The sequence below is a fragment of the Nicotiana tabacum genome, chromosome 8 (assembly GCF_000715075.1).
Source record: "Nicotiana tabacum cultivar K326 chromosome 8, ASM71507v2, whole genome shotgun sequence".
NCBI classification, from domain to species: domain Eukaryota; kingdom Viridiplantae; phylum Streptophyta; class Magnoliopsida; order Solanales; family Solanaceae; genus Nicotiana; species Nicotiana tabacum.
In genome coordinates this window covers 142,679,695-142,702,873 of record NC_134087.1, presented here as the reverse complement: position 1 = coordinate 142,702,873, position 23,179 = coordinate 142,679,695, and the positions used below count along the sequence as shown (strand labels likewise).

Here is a 23,179-nt window from a genome sequence, read left to right as displayed (position 1 = left end):
TTACCTTGGATTTGTTGAAAGAGTTTGATTGTACAGGGGCAGCTGTGTCTTCTCCACTTGATCCTTATGCAAAGCTTCATGCTGACCTTGGGGCTCCTATGAACAATCCAACCATCTTTTTCCACCTTGTTGGTAAGCTGAATTACCTCACAAACACTAGGCCGGACCTCTCCTTTGCTGTCTTATGCCTTAGTCAATATATGCAGCAGCCTACTTTCCCACATTTCTCAGCAACTCTACGGGTCTTGAGGTATCTACGTTCAGATCCTTCTCAAGGGATTTTTCTATCCGCAAATCCCTCTTTTGATTTGCTAGCCTTTTGCGATGCCGACTGGGCATCCTGCAGAGATTCTCGTAGATCTGTGAGTGAGTTCTTTGTCACACTTGGTGGAGCTCCAATTTCTTGGAAATCCAAAAAGCAGGTGTTTGTGTCTCTTTCCTCCGCAGAAGCAGAATACCATTCCATGCGCAGAGTCACAACTGAGATAACTTGGTTAGTTCGTCTCCTTGCCGATCTCTCTACACCGGCGACTCTCCCAGTACCCACTCACTCTGATAGTCAAGCGGCTATCCATATCGCCAAAAATCCCGTTTTCCATGAGCGGACAAAGCACGTGGAGTTAGATTGTCACTTCGTCCGTCAACAATTCCTTTCTGGGATCATCACTTTATCTTTTGTTCCATCGGCACAGCAGCTCGCCGATATATTTACCAAACCCTTATCTGGGGCTTCTCACCGGGCTATAATGAACAAGTTGGGGGTACTCTCTCTACCTCCAACTTGAGAGGGGATGTTGACATAGAAAACCCCCATATGACTGAGGATCGTTTTCACTCTCTGAAGAAGAAAGATATTCTATCTGATGAAAAAGTAAAGATCAAAGGGAATGAGAGACAAAGAGCAGAGTGTTTTCGGAGTCAACAAACACACGTGGCTCAATCTCAGCCTTAGAAGTAAAATAATGGCCCTATTCTCTCAGCCGTTAGATATGAGGAAAGGCAGCTGTATATTAGATTTATTCTAGAAAGATCCAAGTATGTGCTTGGCACATGTGTGCACATAGTAGGGAATAAATCTATTATACAGTAATAGTACAATTGCCAAGCATGTGCTTGTCGCATGTGTGCACATAGTAGGGAATAATTTGTTATACAATTACAGTACAGTGAATAGGAATAGTACAAGTATAAATAGGATTTTATTTTACACTTTTCTTTTGTAGCAATTACTTGTATATATTCAACATTGAGTGATGAAGACAGTCAGTGGAAAATTCTCACATTTCACAGTCTTTTTCTTTCATCCTACAATGTTAGTATTATTGTAATCTTTATGAAGTATTATATTGGTTAGTAAATTGTAACAAGATTGTTTCTTCATTAGCATAAATGATTTTGGTAGACATAAAATTTTCTTTTCAAATGAATTTATAGAATTCAAAGTAAATTTTGCAGGGAAAAGAAATTGGACAAGGAAATGGAGGACCTTTGGATTGTATTTTGTGGTTGCTCGGACGATAATGTAAAGCTTTGCCGTGCTGATTTTGGGTCAATGACAGATCCTTCATCCTGTATCAATCATATATCGATCATTTGTTTTGATGTTATACTTGTGCTCATCTTCCTATTTACTCTGTTTTATAAGGCATCCCTAAGAGCAACCAAAAATCCTGCTCGCTTTCATGGGTTTTCGCGTTTGCAGTTGATTTCTGCTATTTTTAACGGCTTCCTAGGATTGATATATTTGTCTTTTGGCATTTGGATTTTAGAAGACCAGGAGATGACATTACCTCTGCACTGGTGGTTACTAATCTTGTTTCACGGAATGACATGGTTATTAGTAAGTTTTACCACAAGCCTTGGAGGAAAACATTTTTCAAAAACCCCTCTGAGGCTTTTGTCAGTTCTTTCTTTTATCTTTGCTGGGATTTCTAGCGTTTTATCTTTTTTTGCTGATAAAAGGGCATCAGTGAAGATTGATTTGGATGTATTGTCTTCACTAGGAGCATGTTTATTGTTGTTATGCACCTATAAAGGGCTAAAGCAGGAAGATGTCATTCGAAATGATCTTTATGCTCCCTTAAATAATGCTGTCAATAAAAGTAATTCTGTTAGCTCCGTCACTCCATTTGCTAAGGCTGGAATCTTTAGTAAAATGTCATTTTGGTGGCTGAATCCGCTGATGAAGAAGGGGAAGGAGAAAACTCTCGAGGATGAGGACATACCTGGATTACGTGAGGTAGATTGTGCAGAATCATGTTACTTATTGTTTGAGGAGCTATTGAACAAACAGAAACAAGTTGATCCCTCATCCCAGCCATCAGTTTTGAAGACGATTGTCTTATGTCACCGGAAAGATATTATTGTCTCAGGATTCTTTGCACTGCTGAAAATAACTACTCTTTCAGCAGGTCCTTTGCTTCTCAATGCCTTCATTAAGGTTGCTGAAGGAAATGCAAGTTTCAAAAATGAGGGACTTTTCTTGGCCATTCTGCTCTTTACTTCAAAGATCTTGGAGTCATTGTCACAAAGACAGTGGTACTTCAGGAGCAGATTAATTGGTCTAAAAGTGAGATCTTTACTTACAGCGGCCATATATAGGAAGCAAATTAGATTATCTAATTCAGCCAAGCTGATACACTCCAGTGGTGAGATTATGAACTATGTTACTGTGGATGCTTATCGGATTGGAGAGTTTCCTTTTTGGATGCATCAGACCTGGACAACAAGTGTCCAGCTCTTCTTTGCACTTATAATTCTCTTTTCCACCGTTGGGCTTGCAACTGTTGCATCCTTGGTAGTGATTATACTAACTGTGCTGTGCAATACTCCCCTTGCAAAGTTACAGCACAAGTTCCAGTCCAATTTGATGGTTGCACAAGACGATAGGCTAAAATCTATTTCAGAGGCTCTTGTTAGTATGAAGGTTCTAAGATTATATGCATGGGAAGCCCATTTCAAAAATGTTATCCAGAATTTGAGGCAAGTAGAAGAAAAGTGGTTATCAGCAGTTCAGTTGCGTAGATCATACAATAGCTTCCTTTTTTGGTCATCTCCTGTTTTGGTCTCTGCTGCTACTTTTGGGACTTGTTATTTCCTTGGCATTCAGCTAAGCGCAAGCAACGTTTTTACATTTGTAGCGACTTTGCGCCTTGTTCAGGATCCTGTTAGAACAATTCCGGATGTTATTGGTATGGTAATTCAAGCAAAGGTTGCCTCTGAGAGGATTATCAGGTTCCTTGAGGCATCTGAGCTGGAAATGGCAAATTTGAGACAAAAACACATCAGAAGCAGCGATCATTCTGTACTCATCAAATCAGCTAATCTCTCATGGGAAGAGAATACATCGCGACCAACACTCAGAAATATTAATTTGGAGGTTAAACCGGGTGAGAAGGTTTCTATATGTGGAGAAGTTGGGTCAGGAAAGTCAAATCTTCTGGCAACAATTCTGGGAGAGGTTCCGAGTATACACGGAACAGTAAGTTGTAGTGGCTGGTTCCTTCTTTCCTAGTTGGTTAGGTAATAAGAAGCAGGATTAAAGTTTTCATTTTCAGGCATAATGATCATTTGGTTTATTTCACTCAAAGTTTGAGAAAAATTTAGTGTCTATGGCTGATCCTTAAAACTTTCTATTATCTGCAGGTTCAAGTATATGGAACAACTGCATACGTCTCTCAATCAGCATGGATTCAGACAGGGACAATACGAGAGAATATTTTGTTTGGTTCTCCATTGGATAGCCTGAGGTACCAGCAAACTTTGGACAAGTGTTCACTGTTAAAAGATCTTGAGTTACTACCTTATGGTGATCTCACGGAAATAGGAGAAAGAGGAGTCAATCTTAGCGGTGGACAAAAGCAGAGAATTCAACTTGCTCGTGCACTGTATCATGATGCTGATATATATCTATTGGATGACCCGTTCAGTGCTGTAGATGCACATATCGCTACAAGCCTATTCAATGTGAGCATCGCTTTCTTCAATGATGCGATTCTTATCATTTCTTGCCATTTGCAAGCTCAATTCATCCTTTGCAGGAATACATCATGGAAGCTCTCTCTGGGAAGACTGTCTTACTTGTGACGCATCAAGTTGATTTTCTTCCTGCATTCGATGTGGTTCTGGTTAGCTTTTCTACATGAAGTTCTCTCTCCAATTTGTCTCTTGTCATTGTCTGATATATATTCTGCTTCTGGTGTGTCTCTCCTCTAGTAAAATTAATCTTTTGAAATTGATGTGTATAATGATCATTCTTGTATCTGTTGAATTTGGCAAATCCCACATCGGTGGTTTAGCCATTTGGTAGGGAATATTTCCCTATAAAAGGAGGCCTAACGTTTAGAATTTAAATACACCTCTCATTTGCCTTCTTATCTTCTTAAGGCATTTGTATCTTCTCTCTTTAGAATTATTTCACTTGTATTTTTGGAGTGGAATAAAATATTGGTTGTGTCCGAGGAAGTAGGAAAAATTAGCCGAACCTCGTAAATTCTGGTATTCTTTTTATTGTTACTTTATTGTCTTATTTATTATTTGGTGGTTGTCATAATTTTTGGTATAGTAGTTGTGACACATTCACATTATATACATTTGGCTTCCGCAACAATTGGTATCAGAGCCAGGTTCTGTCTAAGTATGCTCTGTGGTTGCAGCATAGTCTGATCTTCCACATCAGAAAAGATTTATCTTGGTAACTGAGTCAATGTTCTGTCTGAGTATGCTCTGTGGTTGCAGCTTAGTCTGATCTTCCACATCAGAAAGGAAATAATCTTGATTTGTGTCGTCAGCTATTAAATAATATTTGTGTCAAAGATGGGAGACAATAAACAAGAAGAATCTACATCAAGTGTCAACAATATGTCATCATTGACATCTTCGCTTATGACAAGAATTGTGTCAAATGCGAAATTTGCGATAGAAATTTTTGACGGGTCAGAACATTTTGGGATGTGGCAAGGCGAGGTTCTAGATGTCCTTTTTCAACAAGGGCTAGATCGTGCCATTGAAGAAAAAAGACCAGATGTTATTGGAGAAGAAGATTGGAGAACTATCAACCGTGTTGCTTGCGGTACCATTCGATCCTACCTTGCTAGAGAGTAGAAATATCCATACACAAAGGAAACTTCTGCAATTAAATTATGGAAAGCACTGGAGGATAAATTTTTGAAGAAAAATAGTCAAAATAAATTGTACATGAAGAAGAGACTGTTTCGCTTCACCTATGTTCCTGGTACCACAATGAACGAACATATCACCAGTTTCAATAAGTTGGTCACAGATTTGCAAAATATGGATGCAACTTTTGATGATGGTGACTTGGCCTTGATGTTGTTGGGGTCACTTCCTGATGAGTATGAGCACCTTGAAACTACTCTACTCCATGGGAATGACGAAATTTCTCCCAGAGAAGTTTGTTTGGCTTTGTACAGTTATGAACAAAGAAAGAGAGAAAAACAAAAGGGCGGAGAAGGAGAAGCACCGATTGTGAAGGGTCATCCTCAAAATCAAATGAGGACAAAGAAGGGAAGATCCAAGTCAAGATCTAGACCCAACAAAGATGAATGTGCTTTTTGTCGAGAAAAGGGACACTGAAAGAAAGACTGTCCGAAGTTGAAGAATAAGGCCAAACATAACAATGGAAAGGCCATTATGGATTCAAATGTAACTGATTGTGATGATTTAGACTTCTCATTAGTTACAACAGAGCCATCAATATCATCAGACATATGGTTGATGGACTCGGTTTGTAGCGATCATATGTGTCCCAACAGGGACTGGTTCGTGGATTTTCAAGAAGGAGAATATGAAGTCATCCACACAGCGGATAACAGTCCTCTTACCTCATATGGAATTGGTTCAATACGATTAAGGAAGCATGATGGAATGATCAGAACATTAACAGATGTTCGATATGTACCGGATTTGAAGAAGAATCTCATCTCTGTGGGAGCCCTAGAATCAAAAGGGTTCAAAATCATTGCAGAAAATGGAGTGATGAGAGTATGCTCCGGTGCACTAGTGGTAATGAAGGCCAATCGGAAGAACAATAACATGTACTGTTATCGCGGTAGTACAGTTATTGAGACAACGACATTAACATCCAGTAACGAAAAAGAGGCAGAAGCGACCAGGCTATGACACATGTGCTTGGGACATGCTGGAGGTAAATCCTTGAAAACTTTATCAGATCAAGGATTGTTAAAAGGAGTAAAGGCTTGCAACTTGGAGTTTTGCGAGCATTGTGTCAAAGGAAAACAGACAAGGGTTAAATTTGGTACAACAATCCATAATACTAAAGGTATTTTGGATTATGTACACTCTGATATTTGGGGTCCTTCCAAAACACCTTCATTGGGTGGGAAACACTATTTTGTAACCTTTTTTGATGATTTTTCCCGAAGAGTGTGGATGGATACAATAAAGAGCAAAAATGAAGTGTTGGAAATTTTTCTCAAATGGAAAATGATGGTGGAGAATCAAACAGGCAGGAGGATCAAGTGTATTCGCACAGACAATGGAGGTGAATACAAAAATGATCATTTTAATAAGGTCTGTGAAAATGATGGCATCGTCCGACACTTCACTGTCAGACATACACCACAACAGAATGGAGTGGCAGAACGTATGAACCGGACCTTGCTGGAGAAGGCTCGGTGTATGTTGTCCAATTCTGGCTTGGGCAAAGAATTTTGGGCTGAGGCAGTTACATATGCATACCACCTCATTAATCGTCTATCATCTGCTGCTATTGATGGCAATACACCATTTGAAAAATGGTATGGAAAGCCTGCGGTAGATTATGACTCTTTGCACGTATTTGGTTCAACTGCATATTATCATGTGAACAAGTCAAAATTGGATCCAAGGGCAGAGAAGGCTATTTTTATGGGGATTACTTTTGGAGTCAAAGGATATCGCTTATGGTGTCCTATGACAAAAAAAATAATATTCAGCAGGGATGTTAACTTTGATGAATCTGCTATGGTAAATAAGGTAACAGAAGATACCAAACAAAATGAGGGTGTTTCTAAGCAGGTGGAGTTTGAGGGAAAATTTATTTTTCCTACACAAGAAGTAGAGGAGGAAACAAATGAAGATTATCCTCTGGAAGAAGAGCCAGTAGAGTGGGAGATTCCAACTGAGGAACCTCAACAACAACTTGAATCAATAGCAACCAGCAGACCAAAAAGGACAATAACAAAACCTGTTCGTCTTATAGAGACGGTTGCTTGTGCTACCTCAATTGTAGCTGATGATGTTCCTACCACTTATAAAGACGCAGTCCAAAGTTCAGAAGAAGATAAGTAGAGAATTGCCATGAATGATGAAATACAGTCCCTTCATCATAATCATAAATGGAGATTGGCCAATCTCGCGAAGGGAAAGAAAGCAATTGGGTGCAAATGGGTATTTGCAAAGAAAGAAGGATTTCCTAACCAAGAAGATGTTCGCTACAAAGCAAGATTAGTAGTCAAAGGATATGCTCAAAAGGAAGGAATTGATTACAATGAAGTGTTTTCTCGAGTTGTAAAACATTCCTCCATTAGAATTATGTTGGCTTTGGTAGCATAGTTGGATTTGGAACTAGTTCAAATGGATGTAAAAACCGCGTTTTTACATGGAAACTTGGAGGAGGAAATCTACATGACTCAGCCAGAAGGATTCAAAGTTGCTGGAAAAGAAAATATGGTATGCAAACTTGAAAAATTATTGTACGGATTGAAACAATCTTCTAGACAATGGTACAAGCGATTTGACAAGTTTATGTTGCGGCAAGGGTACAAGAGAAGCAAATACGATCATTGTGTGTATTTGCGCAAGCTTGAAGATGGTTCCTTTGTATATTTTCCCCTATATGTTGATGATATGTTGATAGCTTCCAAGAATTCGGAAGAAATTGATAAGTTGAAGATTCAACTGAAGAAGGAGTTCGAGATAAAGGATTTGGGTGAGGCAAAGAAAATTCTTGGCATAGAGATAATAAGAGATAGATGTTCAAAGAAACTCTGTTTATCTCAGAAAGAATATTTGAAGAGAGTACTACAGCGCTTTGGCATAGATGAGAAGACTAAGCCAGTTAGTACTCCACTTGCTCCCCATTTTAAGCTAAGTACTACTATGTCGCCAAAAGATGAAGCTGAACGAGAGTATATGTCAAAGGTATCATACGCAAATGTTGTTGGTAGCTTGATGTATGCAATGGTCTGTACGAGACCTGACATTTCACAAGCTGTTGGAGTTATTAGCAGATATATGCATAATCCAGGAAAGGAGCATTGGCAAGCTGTGAAGTGGATTATACGGTATATTCATAATACTGTAGATGTTGGGTTAGTTTTTGAGCAGGAATGCAATCAGTCTGTAGTTGGATATTGTGACTCAGATTTTGCGGGTGATCTGGACAAACGAAGATCAGCTACTGGTTATGTGTTTACTTTTGCAAAGGCACCAGTTAGTTGGAAGTCTACTTTACAGTCAACAGTTGCTTTGTCTACAACAGAGGCAGAGTACATGGCTATTACAGAGGCTGTGAAGGAGGCAATTTGGCTTCAGGGGTTGCTAAAAGAGCTTGGTATTGGACAAAAAAGTATCACAATTTTTTGTGATAGTCAAAGTGTTATTCAATTAGCAAAGAACCAAGTTTATCATACAAGGACGAAACACATTGATGTTCGATATCATTTCATACGAGAAATCATAGAAGAAGGTGGAGTCATGGTGAAGAAAATTCATACTACAGAGAATCCTGCTGATATGCTGACAAAAGTGGTGACTGCGGTCAAGTTTTAACATTGTTTGGATTTGATCAACATTGTTGAACACTGAAGATTGAAGATGAAGACACAACCAAAATTTGTTATTGAGAGAAAATTGAAGATGTGTAATTTTGCCAAGGTGGAGATTTGTTGAATTTGACAAATCCCACATTGGTGGTTTAGCCATTTGGTAGGGAATATTTCCCTATAAAAGGAGACCTAATGTTTAGGATTTAAATACATCTCTCATTTGCTTTCTTATCTTCTTAAGTCATTTGTATCTTCTCTCTTTAGTATTATTTCACTTGTATTTTTGGAGTGGAATAAAATATTGGTTGTGTCCGAGGAAGTAGGCAAAATTGGCCGAACCTCGTAAATTCTGGTGTTCCTTTTATTGTTGCTTTATTGTCTTATTTATTATTTGGTGGCTGTCATAATTTTTGGTATAGTAGTTGTGATACATTCACACAATATACATTTGGCTTCCGCAACAGTATCAAATATATATCTACTTTGATCTGCAGTTAATGTCAGATGGAGAAATTTTACACTCAGCTTCATATCATCAGTTATTGGCATTGGGCAAAGAATTTCAAGACTTGGTTAATGCGCACAAAGAGACTGCTGGTTCAGAAAGGGTAGCAGAGGTTTTTTCTTCACCAAGAAGTGAAACTTGTACAAGAGAAGTTCACAATAAAGATACTGCTAAACAACCCGAAACCTCAGGAGGTGATCGGTTGATCAAGCAAGAGGAGCGGGAAGTTGGAGACAGTGGATTTAAGCCTTATGTTCAGTATTTAAATCAGAATAAGGGATACTTGTTCTTTGCCGTGGCTGTTCTCTCGCAACTTGGATTTGTGATCGGCCAGATTTTACAGAACTCCTGGATCGCCGTAAATGTTGAAAATCCTGAAGTTAGCACATTGAGACTGATTTCAGTTTACTTGCTAATTGGAGTTGCATCCACACTGTTTTTGCTCTCTAGATCTCTATTGACAGTTGTTTTGGGTTTGCAATCATCGAAATCCTTGTTCTCTCGGCTACTAAATTCTCTTTTCCGCGCACCTATGTCATTTTATGACTCTACACCTTTGGGAAGGATACTGAGCAGGGTAAATATCTCAAACGATCATAAATGATAGTAATAAGTATGTTCAAGGACCTAACCAAACTTTTATTGCAGGTCTCATCAGATTTGAGTACTGTTGATCTTGACATCCCATTCAACTTGATTTTTGCTGTTGCAGCTACCACAAACTTTTATTCTAATCTTGGAGTACTAGCTGTTGTTACTTGGCAAGTTTTGTTTGTTTCCATCCCAATGGTTTATGTGGCTGTTCGCTTACAGGTCATACTTATATTTTCATTTATGCTCTCAGTATCCTTTAATCACACACTTTAAGGTTCTTAAGTGTTGGAACCGAAATAACAAGGCGTTATGCGCAAGGTAACAAGGTAAATTTTAGCGATGATAAATTAAACGAAATGAAAAATATACTAAACTAGGGATACTAAATTATTATGGTTTGGTCAACCGACCTACATATGATATATCACCTATATAAACAGAGAAAATAAAAATTTTGAGAGACTAGTCTCCCCAAAACAAAACTCTCTAAAAGGCTACATTGCGGAGATTGTGTTATTATTATGTGATAAGAAGCCTCAATTTATAAAAATGTAAAACTTCTCTTGCAAGAAAAGGATTAGTCACATATGGAAGAGGCCTATGATTTATCACTAATATAAAAAAAGAATAAAATTTTTGAGAGAATAATATTCCCTAAACAAAACTCTCTAAAGGCTACATTGCGGAGATTGTGTTATTATTATGTGATAAGAAGCCTCAATTTATAAAAATGTAAAACTTCTCTTCCAAGAAAAGGATTAGTCAAATATGGAAGAGGCCTCTTCCATCGAGAATTCTGTTCCACCAAGTAAATCTTTTTCTTTTCCAACAACAAATATAATTTTAGTTATGATAGAATTCAGGGCAAATCCTAACAACTCTCCTATTTGGCCTGAATTTTCTTGACAAAATTTTATCATTCATCTTCACATAATCTTTATCACTACTACTTGCCATGATTGAAAATAAAAACGGATTAAATTGGGCTCTGTGCGTTAAAAGTGAGCACGTGCTAAAAATATTGGAGTCCATAAGTATGGGTTAAAAGTGATGTTTTTCTTTGAAAGATGCAGTAGCACGAATGCAGAAAATATGGATGAAAGTTTTATCAATATATGTAGTACGCCGAACTTTTTTTTTTTTTGATAAAAAATTCCATTATCGTCAAATTGATCGTTGCTTGATTTGAACCTGCCTTGAACTTGTCTTCAACTTCGATACAACCATAACCTGGTACATGCGAAAGATAACAAAGATAACTTTCATGACGATAAATCAAGCATATCAAATGAGATTATCATGTTAAGAGGTTTGGTCAATTGACCTACATTTATAAGAGAGGAAATTAAAAAAAACAAATACTAATATAAAAGAAAATATTAAAATATAAATCTCTCCCTAAACGTAATTTTCTTAATGACTACATTATGGATATTGTTGTTGTTGTGAGAAGCAGAATTCTCAATTTATAGATGTCCAAAATTTTTCTTCCAAGAAAATGAGAAGCCTCAATTTATCGAAATGCAAATCTTCTCTTCCACGAAAATGATTAGTCAATTATGGAAGAGACATTTTGCACCAAGAATTCTGTTCCACCAAGAAAAACTTTTTTTTTTTTTTCACCAAGAAAAGTAATTTTAATTATGGTAGAATTAAGATGTCAGTGCAAATCCAAACATTACGTCTTTCAGTGTCAGATTTGAATTTCACATCTCTTTGTCAATACCTTAATATCTTTTTCAATAACTATGGACACAAACTAAATAGTTTCCGCTAGGTCGTTGACCATACTGGGAGTACCCGAGACCTTATGTACATCTCTGTATGATACTTCAGTTTCTAATAGGTCAGAGATTCTCTGCCAAGGATTATGGGGAATTAGAAAATGGGATAAATAATGATATTTTGTTTTCTATTTTTCCACAGAGATACTACTTTGCATCATCCAAAGAGTTGATGCGGATCAACGGAACTACCAAATCATTTGTGGCCAACCATCTTGCAGAATCCATTGCTGGAGCTGTGACTATAAGGGCATTTAAAGAGGAAGACAGATTTTTTGTGAAAACTTTTGAACTAATTGATATGAATGCCAGTCCCTTCTTCCACAACTTCTCAGCAAATGAGTGGTTGATTCAACGGCTGGAAACTATAAGTGCAACTGTTCTTGCTTCCTCAGCACTTTGCATGGTTTTACTTCCTCCCGGGACTTTCAGCTCTGGTACTTCTGGCTCCTCGTTACCTTTGATCGTTATGTAAAACAGAATTTTCTAATGACTAGCGACCTGTTAATGCTACTGCAGGATTTATTGGGATGGCTTTGTCTTATGGTCTTTCCCTAAACTTGACCCTTGTTTCTTCCATTCAATATCAGTGCACTTTGGTGAACTATATCATTTCCGCGGAAAGACTTAACCAGTATATGCGCATACCAAGTGAAGCTCCTGAAATTTTAAAAGAGAACCGTCCCCCAGTTGATTGGCCTTCGAGGGGTAAAGTTGAAATTCAAGATTTGCAGGTAAAACTTAATCTAATCTAATTTCCATTCTTTTGGGATGTTGAACATACTACTGAGTATGCCTCAAAGCAGATAAGATATAGGGAGGAGTCCACACTTGTTCTTAGAGGTATCAGCTGTACATTTGAAGGAGGTGACAAAGTTGGTATTCTTGGCGGGACTGGCAGTGGCAAGAGTACACTAATCAGCGCACTATTTCGACTAGTGGAGCCTGCAGGTGGAAGGATTGTGGTTGATGGAGTAGACATTTGTAAAATTGGTCTTCATGATTTAAGGTCCCGTTTCGGGGTTATACCTCAGGATCCTACTTTGTTCAATGGAACAGTGAGATGCAATTTAGATCCCCTATGTCAGCACACTGACCAGGAAATTTGGGAGGTAATGTGCTTTTACTTACTATACATTAAGCCATTATTTTTAGCTTTCAGGTGATAAATAGCATAGCATTTTTCTGATGACTTATTGTCATTTTTATCTTCATTGGGAAAGGTTCTTGGGAAATGTCAGCTACATGAGGCAGTTAAGGAAAAAGAGAAGGGGCTTGATTCCTTGGGTAATCTTCTGAACATGTCTGATTCTTTTATACAAGTGGATTCTTACTGACCATGGACTCGTTTCAGTTGTGGAAGATGGGTTGAACTGGAGCATGGGGCAGCGACAACTGTTCTGTTTGGGGCGTGCTCTTTTGAGGAAAAGCAAGATTTTGGTTCTTGATGAAGCGACTGCATCAATTGACAATGCCACTGACATGATATTGCAGAAAACTATCAGGACAGAATTTGCTAACTGCACTGTAATTACAGTTGCCCATAGAATACCCACAGTAATGGATTGTACAATGGTTCTGGCCATTAGTGATGGTAAGACCAATCTGTTTACTTTTCAATACTTCCATGCTTAGAAGTTCAGTTATTATGTTAATCCCACAATGTTATCCTGAAGACTTACTTTTGGTTGCTTATACAGGAAAACTAGTGGAGTATGATGAACCTATGAAGCTGATGAAGAATGAAGGGTCGCTCTTTGGGCAGCTCGTCAAGGAGTATTGGTCTCATTATCACTCAGCGAAAGCACATTGAAGCCAACTGCATATCTGCAATACGTTTTGTGGCGCATCAAACTTCACATATGTTTCCTAATTGCAACCCAAATTAGCCCATTGAGTGAAGCACTAAACTCAATGTTTATCTAGTTTTGGCATGGGAATTGATGTAGAACAAGATTAGGAATCTGGACTAACAACTGAGTGGGACACTTTTTCTCTTTGACAATGGTGGTGCCCAGGTCAGCTCACGCGCACCTCGACTATTCGACAGTGAAAGAGCTCGGAATTTTCTCTAAATGTTAGTATATAGCTTGCTGTTGCCTTGTAGGAAGTTGGTAGGTAATGTGATCTAAACAACTGCAACTTACTAGCTTAGCTTACCAGTTTTATTCATTTTGTAACCTTTTAACTAGGCATGCTGGTAACCAAAGCCTTACAGGATCATGAATGTACCATCTTCCAGTTCTATGAATGAAATTCTTTCCACCTTTTCAAACATCACTATAGGTGTTTTGACAAGAAAATCTCCCTCTAATCCCTTCTTTCCACTGTTCTTTGACATACAAAAGGATTTATACAGAAGAAATAATAAGAGAGCAGAGGAATTGAGTGAAACTAAAGAATAAAGAGAAGCAATCAGTGAGTTCCTGCAAAGTGTGTATGATGCTGTTGAAACACATGATACAAAAGTGGTTTTGTCCCTCTCTTTTTTTCCTTGGGATTTTTTTTTGGGAGGGGTTGAGCCAGGAATGGGGGAGAAGGGGAATGAACAATCAAAGAATATGCAATTGCATAATCATAACAACACTTTGAGATGAGCTCCATTTCACCTTGAGCTATCTAGGTGAGATAGTGGAGTGACTGCATGTAGCATAAGATGATGGATGAGTAGTGACGGAGAAGGAACTATACTGATTCAGCTCCCTCTTCATTGACTTGTATACATGATCTAAGCCTTCATCTATTAACTCCAAAACTGTCTGTGGCATTGGTGGCATATTAATGTCAACCGATCCTTCCAACATCTTCACCACTTCTCCCATGGAAGGCCTATTTGAAACCTCATCCTGAATACACCAGAAAGCAACCATCAATGCTCTCATTACCTCTTTTTCTTCTGCTGCTCCTTTAAGTCGCCTGTCTACAACTTTTACGGGTGTTCCACTAGTCATCTCCTGGAAAGAAGAAAGAGAAAAACAGTGAAGACTACATGTACCAGAAACAAGGCAACAATATGAGTCAAATTGAAGATTGTGTCAAGTGAAGTGCATACCTTGTAAGCCCATCCGGGATAAAAGAAGTCGTCTGCATCACAAGTCATATCGAGATTTCTCCGGCCACCAACAATCTCTAGAAGAAGCATACCATAGCTGTAAACATCAGCTTTTACAGTAATAGGGCGATTGCTGACCCATTCGGGAGCTAAATAACCTCTGGTTCCTCGGACCATAGTGACAACGTGGGAGTTCTCTCTCACCATTAACTTAGCTAGTCCAAAATCAGATACCTTAGGGCAGAAATTATCATCCAGAAGTATGTTCTCTGGCTTGATGTCACAGTGTATTATTCTGTCCCTACACTGCTCATGAAAATAGGCTATCCCTTGTGCAGTACCAACTGCTATGCGGAAACGTGATGACCAATCTAGTAGTCTATCTCTTGTACTAAGTGAATGAAATATCCACTTGTCCAAAGAACCATTTTTCATGAATTCATAAACTAGCAGCCTGCCAAAGAATGAAAATTTTTAGTGAAAGTTGAGCTAATCCTGACTACGATGCAACACCTATACATACTTCCCATGCTATACTTCACAAATTACAATGGAAGAAGTAACTTACCTTTGAGTTCCCTCAGAACAGTATCCACATAGACGGACCAAGTTCAAATGATGCATAGAGCCAATTGTTTTAACCTCTGTTATGAATTCCTTCTCCCCATGAGGTGAAACTTTATCAAGTTTCTTTACTGCAATTAATGTTCCATCTTTTAGGCAACCCTTGTATACACTGCCAAATCCACCTGTCAACACAGTACTGTTACTAATTATGTCCTTAAAGAAACCAGTGATCTGTGTTTGGGTTCACATAGTTTGAGTTCTTAGTAGCACAGAAGTAATAAAATGTTCATATCTTTACCTGTTCCAAGTAACTGGGAAAAATTGGTAGTCCAGCCTAGCAGGTCGCGGTAGCTGAAACTAACTGGAGCTCCTGACAAAATCAAAGAGCTCTCAAGTGCCCTCTTTATGGATCTTTTTCTATGGATATTAATATATAACAAACAACTGAGCAGGCCAATAAGAACTGCCATGCTCAAGACTATAGGAAGTATCAAAACCTTCTCGTGAGTACTTTCTGACTCGTGTGATGAATCCCCAGGTGTTCTGCTACTGCTTGCTCCAGACGCTGAGGCATTGGCCTCAACCTTCACAAATAAAGTTGAAACAGGATCCTCAAATCCACCAAATTCCATGCTCCTGAGTAACCAACAGTAAGCCTTCTCCTCACTAAGGCCGTAAACAGAAGCAACACAATCACAGTTTGATAAGCAAGCATCGCCACATTTGGACAATGTTCCTTTATCACTATAATTTCCTATGACAGATGATTCTGAGAAATAATAATTTGTTTTCTGAACAGTAGAAATCTTGAACTGAGACATCAAGTTTTCATGCCGAGGTCCACATTTCCCTGTCACTGAAGAATTTCCTGAACATGAGACATCATTTCCCACTTTAGAAGTCCCTGGCAAACATGTGCAAGAAGCATTCGTCTTGCTTCTGTCTAAATTACATATCCCATCGCCACAAATTCCAGAAATATCACATGGATTGGACACAGCTGCCCACTCTGGAACCCATTGCCTTGATCCATTCACATCATTATCCCATCGATACAAACGTATGTTTCCATTAACCTCGAGGGTTAATCGACGAAGAACAGATAGTGCATTGGAATTCCTTTGATTTACATCCGACAATAGGCCTCCGTAATCTCCATCATTTTTATATACATAAACTGCTCCATCTGAAGATGAGCCATAAACCATACCAAAGCTTCCTGCTTTATTCAACACTGCAATAACATCTCCGGTCACATTTGATATTTCAGGTTCTGACCAATAAGAAAAGTTGCTGTAAGATTCAGGCGACGAGGTGTATGACTTAGGCACATTATAGGTCAATGCAAGGCTTAGTGAAGTAGGTTGCTGCAACATTTTTAAAGTATAGTAACCGCCATGAGAAGATGATTTTGTTGATGTTAATTCTAGTGAAACTGTAAAGGGTTGACCAGGTAGGAGAGTATCAGATGGATATGCAAAGCTTTGCCATGCGACGCTTAGGTTGGTGCTGTAGAGAATGAAGTTGCCATTTTCAGACATGACAGCTAACTCGACGCCTGCTTCCGAGGTGTTTGATGCCCAAACTGTGGTGTCTCCATCCATCAACATGAGATTTCCTGTGGTGTCAAACTCCAAGGTTGCATCTTTGCTGACTGGTGAATTTCTATTTAGATGATTGAGACAAAATGGCCAAAAAGTTATATTACCTGCAAAAGCTTTATTAAAAACTAGAGGTGGAGGAGTATTTTCTGCTTTTTTCCTAGTCTTGAAACAGAATAACATTCCTAATCTACAACTCCATATTTATGTCCACTTGAGCCATTTCAAGAACTTGTTATTTACCACAAAATTTCAAATCTAACACCTAATGAAGAGAAAGAGAAGCTACAGTTTAAGTCATGCAAAATTTTCATCGTGCTAATAAGTAATGAATTTAAGTTGTATACGGTGTAAAGGTATGTTACACCATCAATATAGTTCAACCTACTATAGTAGGTTAGTTATCATTTTTATCATGCTACCAATTAATTTATCATAGTGATCTACCTTTTACACTGTTATTGCATAGAACATAAACTCCTAAGCACATTTGAACATTGGTTCACTTACATATTAGGAGACCAAACCATGGTTGTGTCTACTGGAAGTTGTGCAAACCAAATTGCCAATTGATATTGATCATTAGAGTCTGCTGTTGGTGTGAAGCCAAAAGCAAAGGTTCCATTGTCAGAAAACCATGCTTGCTTCTCTTTAGCTAACAATCTTGAACCCAAGCGAACCCGACCAGACACTATAGAACCAGAAAGCTCTATTAGAAAGAATAAGAGCAAAGCCAAAGCATAGGAGAGGAAACAGGGAGCCATAATTGGAAGTGGAATTCTATTTCAGAAAAATCAACTTTGACATTGTTATACTCCTTATTAAAGAGAAGGAACTGGTAGATAAAGAAAAGTTTTTAAGAGGAATTCAGAACAAGTGTACAATGGTGGTTGGTTGGTGAGCTACAATGTTGAAAAATGACCAAATTATTGGAATGGTCGGTTCTGGTATTTGGCGCCACGTGTTTATTCATTTCTTTGTTGGTTTCAAACTATAAAAGCACTGAATCATTCAACTTATAAAACTGGACGCACTTATTCTTGATTTCACACTTTATCATTAGCAACAAATGGGTTTGCTGCAAATACTCATTCATGAAAAACCAAGAATTCTAATGAAGATCCATCCTTTTTTCCCCCATTGTCATCAACAATGTAGGAATGCAAAGAGGACTATAGTTCCTTCTTCTCAAGCTAATATCTTTTAGCTCACTGTGTAAAGTTATGCTGCAAAAACAAAAAGAAAAAAAGTTGGAAGTTTTTCTTATGGTAATTAGCTTTGAAGTCTGCATTCAGAAGTGGTCATTTATTAATTATTTGGTGTTCTTTTGTATAGCATCAAAAGATTTCTTTTTTGGGAGTTGAAAGCCTTATTTCGTCTCTGAGACTCTTAAGAGCACATAAATTCGACATTGAAAGTAATGGCAGGCTAATTTAGCCTTTTCTAACGTAATATTTGTAAGGTTGGGTCTTCAGTTCACGCTTAGTTTCGTGTCATTTTAAATTTACCTCATTTCTTGTTACTTTTAACTCAATCAATCATCATAATGCCTGTTGACCTCAAACAATCTTTCCTTTCCCTAATTTAATCTTTTATTTGTGCTATTTTCTATCTATATCGAAAGTGATAGTTTCTAATCTCGTCTAATCTATATGATCATATATTCATCTTAATATTTATATCTCTAATACAACTTATTTTGGATATGTTTGGGCCATAAAGGCATAACATCTACTCCAATATACCATTGTTAATGTCGTGAAGGGAAGATTACCAAGTAATATAAGGAGATTATACTTCACTTCCTCAACTAATGTGAAATTTGATACTCCCTCACATAAGAGTGGACAACGAGAGCATGAATCACATAATAAGAGGCCCAACATTAAAAAAAACATATCAATAGGGACTGACGGGTCTTAGTTTTTGCCTGGGCTCATCATCTGATGTAGATCAATCATGCGAGAGAGAAGCGGAAAGTGGTAGCTTTCAAGAACCACTAGAAAGGAGGCTCTGATACCATAATTAAAAAAAGGATTTTTAACCATTATACCTATTAGTAAGAGTTATATACAAAAATAACATATCTTTTTAAATATTGGAACTAAATTGTTAAATAACTAAATATACTCTAACAAAAATAAAATTCAATAACTAAGTATAATCTAGCAAGGACATAAACACATGCTAACTTGTATTAAATAAATAAAATATAAATGTTCTCTTTTCTAACGTAATACTTGTAAGGTTGGGTCTTCAGCTCAGGCTTACATTCATGTCATTTAAATTTACCTCATTTCATGTCATTTTAGAGTTACCTCATTTCTTATTACTTTTAACTCAATTAGTCATCATATTACCTTTTGACCTCAAACAATTTTCCCTTATTTAATCTTTTATTTGTGCTATTTTCTATCAACGTCGAAAGTGACCATTTCTAAAAGTCGTTGAGACTATAAAGAGCACATAAATTCAAGATTGAGGGTAATGGCAGGCTAATTTAGCCTTTTCTAAGGAAATACTTGTAAGGTTGAGTCATTAGTTCAGGCTTAGTTTCATGTTATTTTAGATTTACCTCATTTCTTGTTATTTTTACTTACCTAAATATCTCAAAGATCGTAAAAAGAAAAATATCTCACAAATTCTCCCCTCTTTAACGAGGTTGCCATCAAGGAATTCCAATAAATATCTTTTAAATATTTATTTTTATGCTGGAAAATTCTATTTTTTTTTAATAACTATGCCTTTAATATATTCCAGTATATTATACTGTATCATTTTATATAATGTTAATATTTTCTATATATGATATATAATATTTATACATATTACATACCGAATCTATGAATTTATATATACAATATAGTACATGTAACTAAACAAAATATATTACGCATATTGTTCATATATGAGCAGTATATTTTTTTTTTTACTGAGCAGAAATTTAAAAATAGCTCGATATACAAGTGATAATTGAAAAATAGCCACAGTTTCAAAAGTAATCGAAATTTAGCCACTTTTCATGTAAAGATAAATTTGAACGAAAATACTGTTCAAAATCCGAAAAATATTCCAGCATAATATACTGGAGTTCCAGCATAATATACTTGACTTTCAGCATAATATACTGGTCCAGCATAATATGTTGGAAGTTCATACACACATGCTCCAATCTTCAGTATATTGTGTTAGAACTTTCCGTGTGTTGGAATTCCAGCATAATATGTTGGAAGTTCATACACAAGTGCACCAATCTCCAGTATATTATGCTAGAACTTTCCATGTTCCAGCAAAATATTGATTATTTTTCTATGACTTTGCAAATGCTGGCTATTTTTCAATTACCAGTCCAAAAACTGGCTAGCCCGTGCTATTTTCACCTAATATATGATTTATCACATCTACCATTGAAATAGAAAATGCATAAGCACCACCAACAAATTTGTAACATGATAAAATCATATGTGTAATTAAATTCGAGAAAAAAAGGAATTTTGCCAACATAAAAAGAAAATAAGAAAGACAAACACTAGAAAAGCGAAGGACAAAAAAGAATACTGCCAATATAAATATGTCATGATCCAAAATCTCATCACGCCGTGATAGCACCTAACTAAAATCGATAGGTAAGCCAATTAACACAAATTATCATATAAACTGGATAACATCAATAAAATAAATAAGTATGTGAAAATTAACTCAACTAATCCCAATAACTAGTGGTACAAGACATGAGCAAATAAGATTTTGAATTACAATGTTGGCAAGAAGAAAATACATTATTTGTTTGAAAGTTACACAAATTAGAAAATGTCCTATACTACCATAAACAAGATGACATCAGATGGTTGGAACAATGTCATCTTCTACTATTACGACCTAAAATTCACTAGTAGTGATGATACCTATCCCAACCCGCTAGGTAAGCCAATAATTATATAATAATAATAATAAAATCGAATAAACATGGTTTAATAACCCATCAACGGAAAAATGTCATGAAATATACGAGAATATAACTATAATACTGCTACAACCATCCCCAAAATCTGATGTTAACAAGTACACGAGCACTACATAATAACAAGATACAAGCAAAATCCTCTAATATAATTGTCTGAACAATAGAAAAGTAAAGATAGAATAACTGAAAGAGAACTTCAAGGACTGCGGATGACATAGCAGCTACCTCGTAGTCTCCCAAAAGCTAATAGCAACTCAACTTTGGAAATCGCCTCGACCGAATGTACTTGGATCTGGACATGAAGTATAGAGTGTAGTATGAGTATAATCGACCCCATGTATTCAATAAGTAATACTTCCATAGACTGTACCTTGCCAGACTTTATACCTTCCTCTAAAAAATCAACCATCTTAACAAGTTCAAGGAACTTCTGCCCCATCATACCCATCATTTTCTCAAAGTAGATCCCTTCCTGAGCCTTGATAAAATAATGAGTCAACTCACTATCATCTAATGGGGGTTGTGCTCTGGTGGCCTCTTTCCTCCATCGACGTGCATACTCTTGGAATGATTCAGACGGCTTCTTCTGCAAGTTTACCAGAGCAAACCTATCAAAGGTAATTTCTGTGTTGAATCAGAAGCAATTCATGAAATCTTCTGCCATATCCTGCCACTCCCTCCAGTTTTGGAGATTTTGGCGAGTGTACCAAATAAGTGTTTCCCCTGTTAAACTCCTTATGAATAGCATCATCCTCAACTTCTCGTTTCTTCCTTTGGGATTGAATGATGGATTCCTTATTCTTTTCTTTCTCCCATTTCTCCTTAGCTTCCTTAAGTCTTAGATGTGTCAAAACTCTCAAAAATACCATTTTTCCATGTATATATACCAAGTATGGTCAGGCCCAAATGAAAACACCTTCTCCTATGCGAAATAGGACACTTTCCGGAGTTGGACGTGCGCGGCTGCGCACCTGGGAGTGTGCTCGCACATTTGGCCACGTATTTTGGATAACATTCTTCTTCACATGCGCGCCCAGTGCGCGCTCGCGCACTTTGGTGACAACCTGCTCGATTCTTTATTTCGTTCTTTAAGTGTACTATTGTTCGTTGATCCCTGAACACGATCCCGACTTAATCCTTGGGCTTTTACTCAGACTTCAAAGCTCCAGAATAACTTGAATTCATTCCATAACATCTACATAGCTCGAAATCACTCCTACGAGGCATAACACACAATTAGTGCAAAATACTAGCAATTAAAGCTCAACCTCAATTACAGTATAGTAATTAGAGTGCAATAAGCGACTAAAATACAAGATTATACCCTACCATCATGCATGGGGACCACCTGTCCCATCTAAGATTTCAAACTTCAGAGGCTTGTAACTTATCGACAGGTCCACATCAGGGTGGACACACAGATCCTCATAATCTAGACTTTCGCTCCCTCGAGGAACCTAAAGGTTCTTCATTTGTTTTCTCAATGCTCGTAATTGTTCGGACACCGATTATCCTCCTTATACTTAGTTTCCCTCTCCATTTTGGCATATTGATCAACTTTATAAGGTAGCCTGACCGTGATGGGCGCTGTGAAGGTAGATTCTGAAACGGCATATAAGGGAGGAGCATATCGCTCACGTGCAGAAGTATGTGTTATAGGTATATTCTAGTTTATGTTAGTAGTGAGGGTGATGTAATCACAAGAAGGGATATGAATAGTGTCGGTGGCAACTGGTGGGTTTTGAGGTGTTTGAATGTAATTTGGTACATAAGGGCTGTGTATAGGAGGGTTTGGTGGTTTTGTAGGGTTAGTGGTAGGGACAAAAGTCGGGGTATTGTTTGCTTGTCAAGTAGTAGAAGGAAAGTGGTCCGGGATTGAATCTAGATCGAATCGAATCTAGGTGGTTGTGGGAGCATCGTCGCGACCAGATATGCCAATTCGCGAATGTGTTGTACTTCCTCCCTCAATGATTCCATCTCTTAGGCCATATTGGCTACATCTTTGTCACTCCGCATATCATCCTTCTCTCCTGATCATCCCGGGCTATCAGCTATTACCAGAGGGTGTTCGGTCGGGTTATCTATCGCAAACATCTTCCCTTTAAATCTCAACTTGTACAATGGTTCCGCCAGTTTTGGGTCAACACAAACCAACTTTATTTTGGGGAATAATAATAAAGTAATACAAGAAAAGAAAAGAAAAGAAAAAGAACAGAATTCAGTTTTAGTATTTGCATAAGTATAAGCACACAGAGCAGTTAGTTCACGTATTCAGGCAAACACATTTTCCCTAAAATTTGTGGGACCTCTCTTTGCTGGTGGT

At 37.5% G+C, this 23,179-nt stretch overlaps 2 protein-coding genes across 4 annotated transcripts; one reads left to right on the top strand and one right to left on the bottom strand.

The window, feature by feature from the left end:
- The first annotated feature begins 1,279 nt into the window (after positions 1-1,279).
- Positions 1,280-13,949, top strand: LOC107828853 (ABC transporter C family member 10-like). The gene is made up of 11 exons (XM_016656239.2): positions 1,280-3,481; positions 3,646-3,966; positions 4,041-4,127; positions 9,284-9,871; positions 9,943-10,107; positions 11,815-12,109; positions 12,192-12,406; positions 12,479-12,784; positions 12,896-12,959; positions 13,027-13,266; positions 13,373-13,949. Exons 1-11 carry the CDS (start codon positions 1,478-1,480, stop codon positions 13,483-13,485), a joined length of 4,398 nt encoding a protein of 1,465 aa, XP_016511725.2. The 5' UTR covers positions 1,280-1,477; the 3' UTR covers positions 13,486-13,949.
- LOC107828861 (G-type lectin S-receptor-like serine/threonine-protein kinase At5g24080) lies at positions 10,373-17,718 on the bottom strand. Of its 3 annotated transcripts, XM_075219725.1 has the most exons (6): positions 17,403-17,718; positions 15,590-16,956; positions 15,293-15,473; positions 14,725-15,178; positions 14,282-14,626; positions 10,373-11,118 (listed from the first exon to the last, which is right to left on the bottom strand). In XM_075219725.1, exons 1-5 carry the CDS (start codon positions 17,654-17,656, stop codon positions 14,288-14,290), a joined length of 2,595 nt encoding a protein of 864 aa, XP_075075826.1. In that variant the 5' UTR covers positions 17,657-17,718; the 3' UTR covers positions 10,373-11,118; positions 14,282-14,287. The 3 variants fall into 3 exon arrangements, with proteins under 3 accessions (XP_075075826.1, XP_075075825.1, XP_016511737.2); XM_075219724.1 differs by lacking the exon at positions 10,373-11,118 and having other exon boundaries at positions 14,073-14,626; XM_016656251.2 differs by lacking the exon at positions 10,373-11,118 and having other exon boundaries at positions 14,073-14,626; positions 15,590-16,999; positions 17,403-17,536.
- Positions 17,719-23,179: the final 5,461 nt, after the last annotated feature.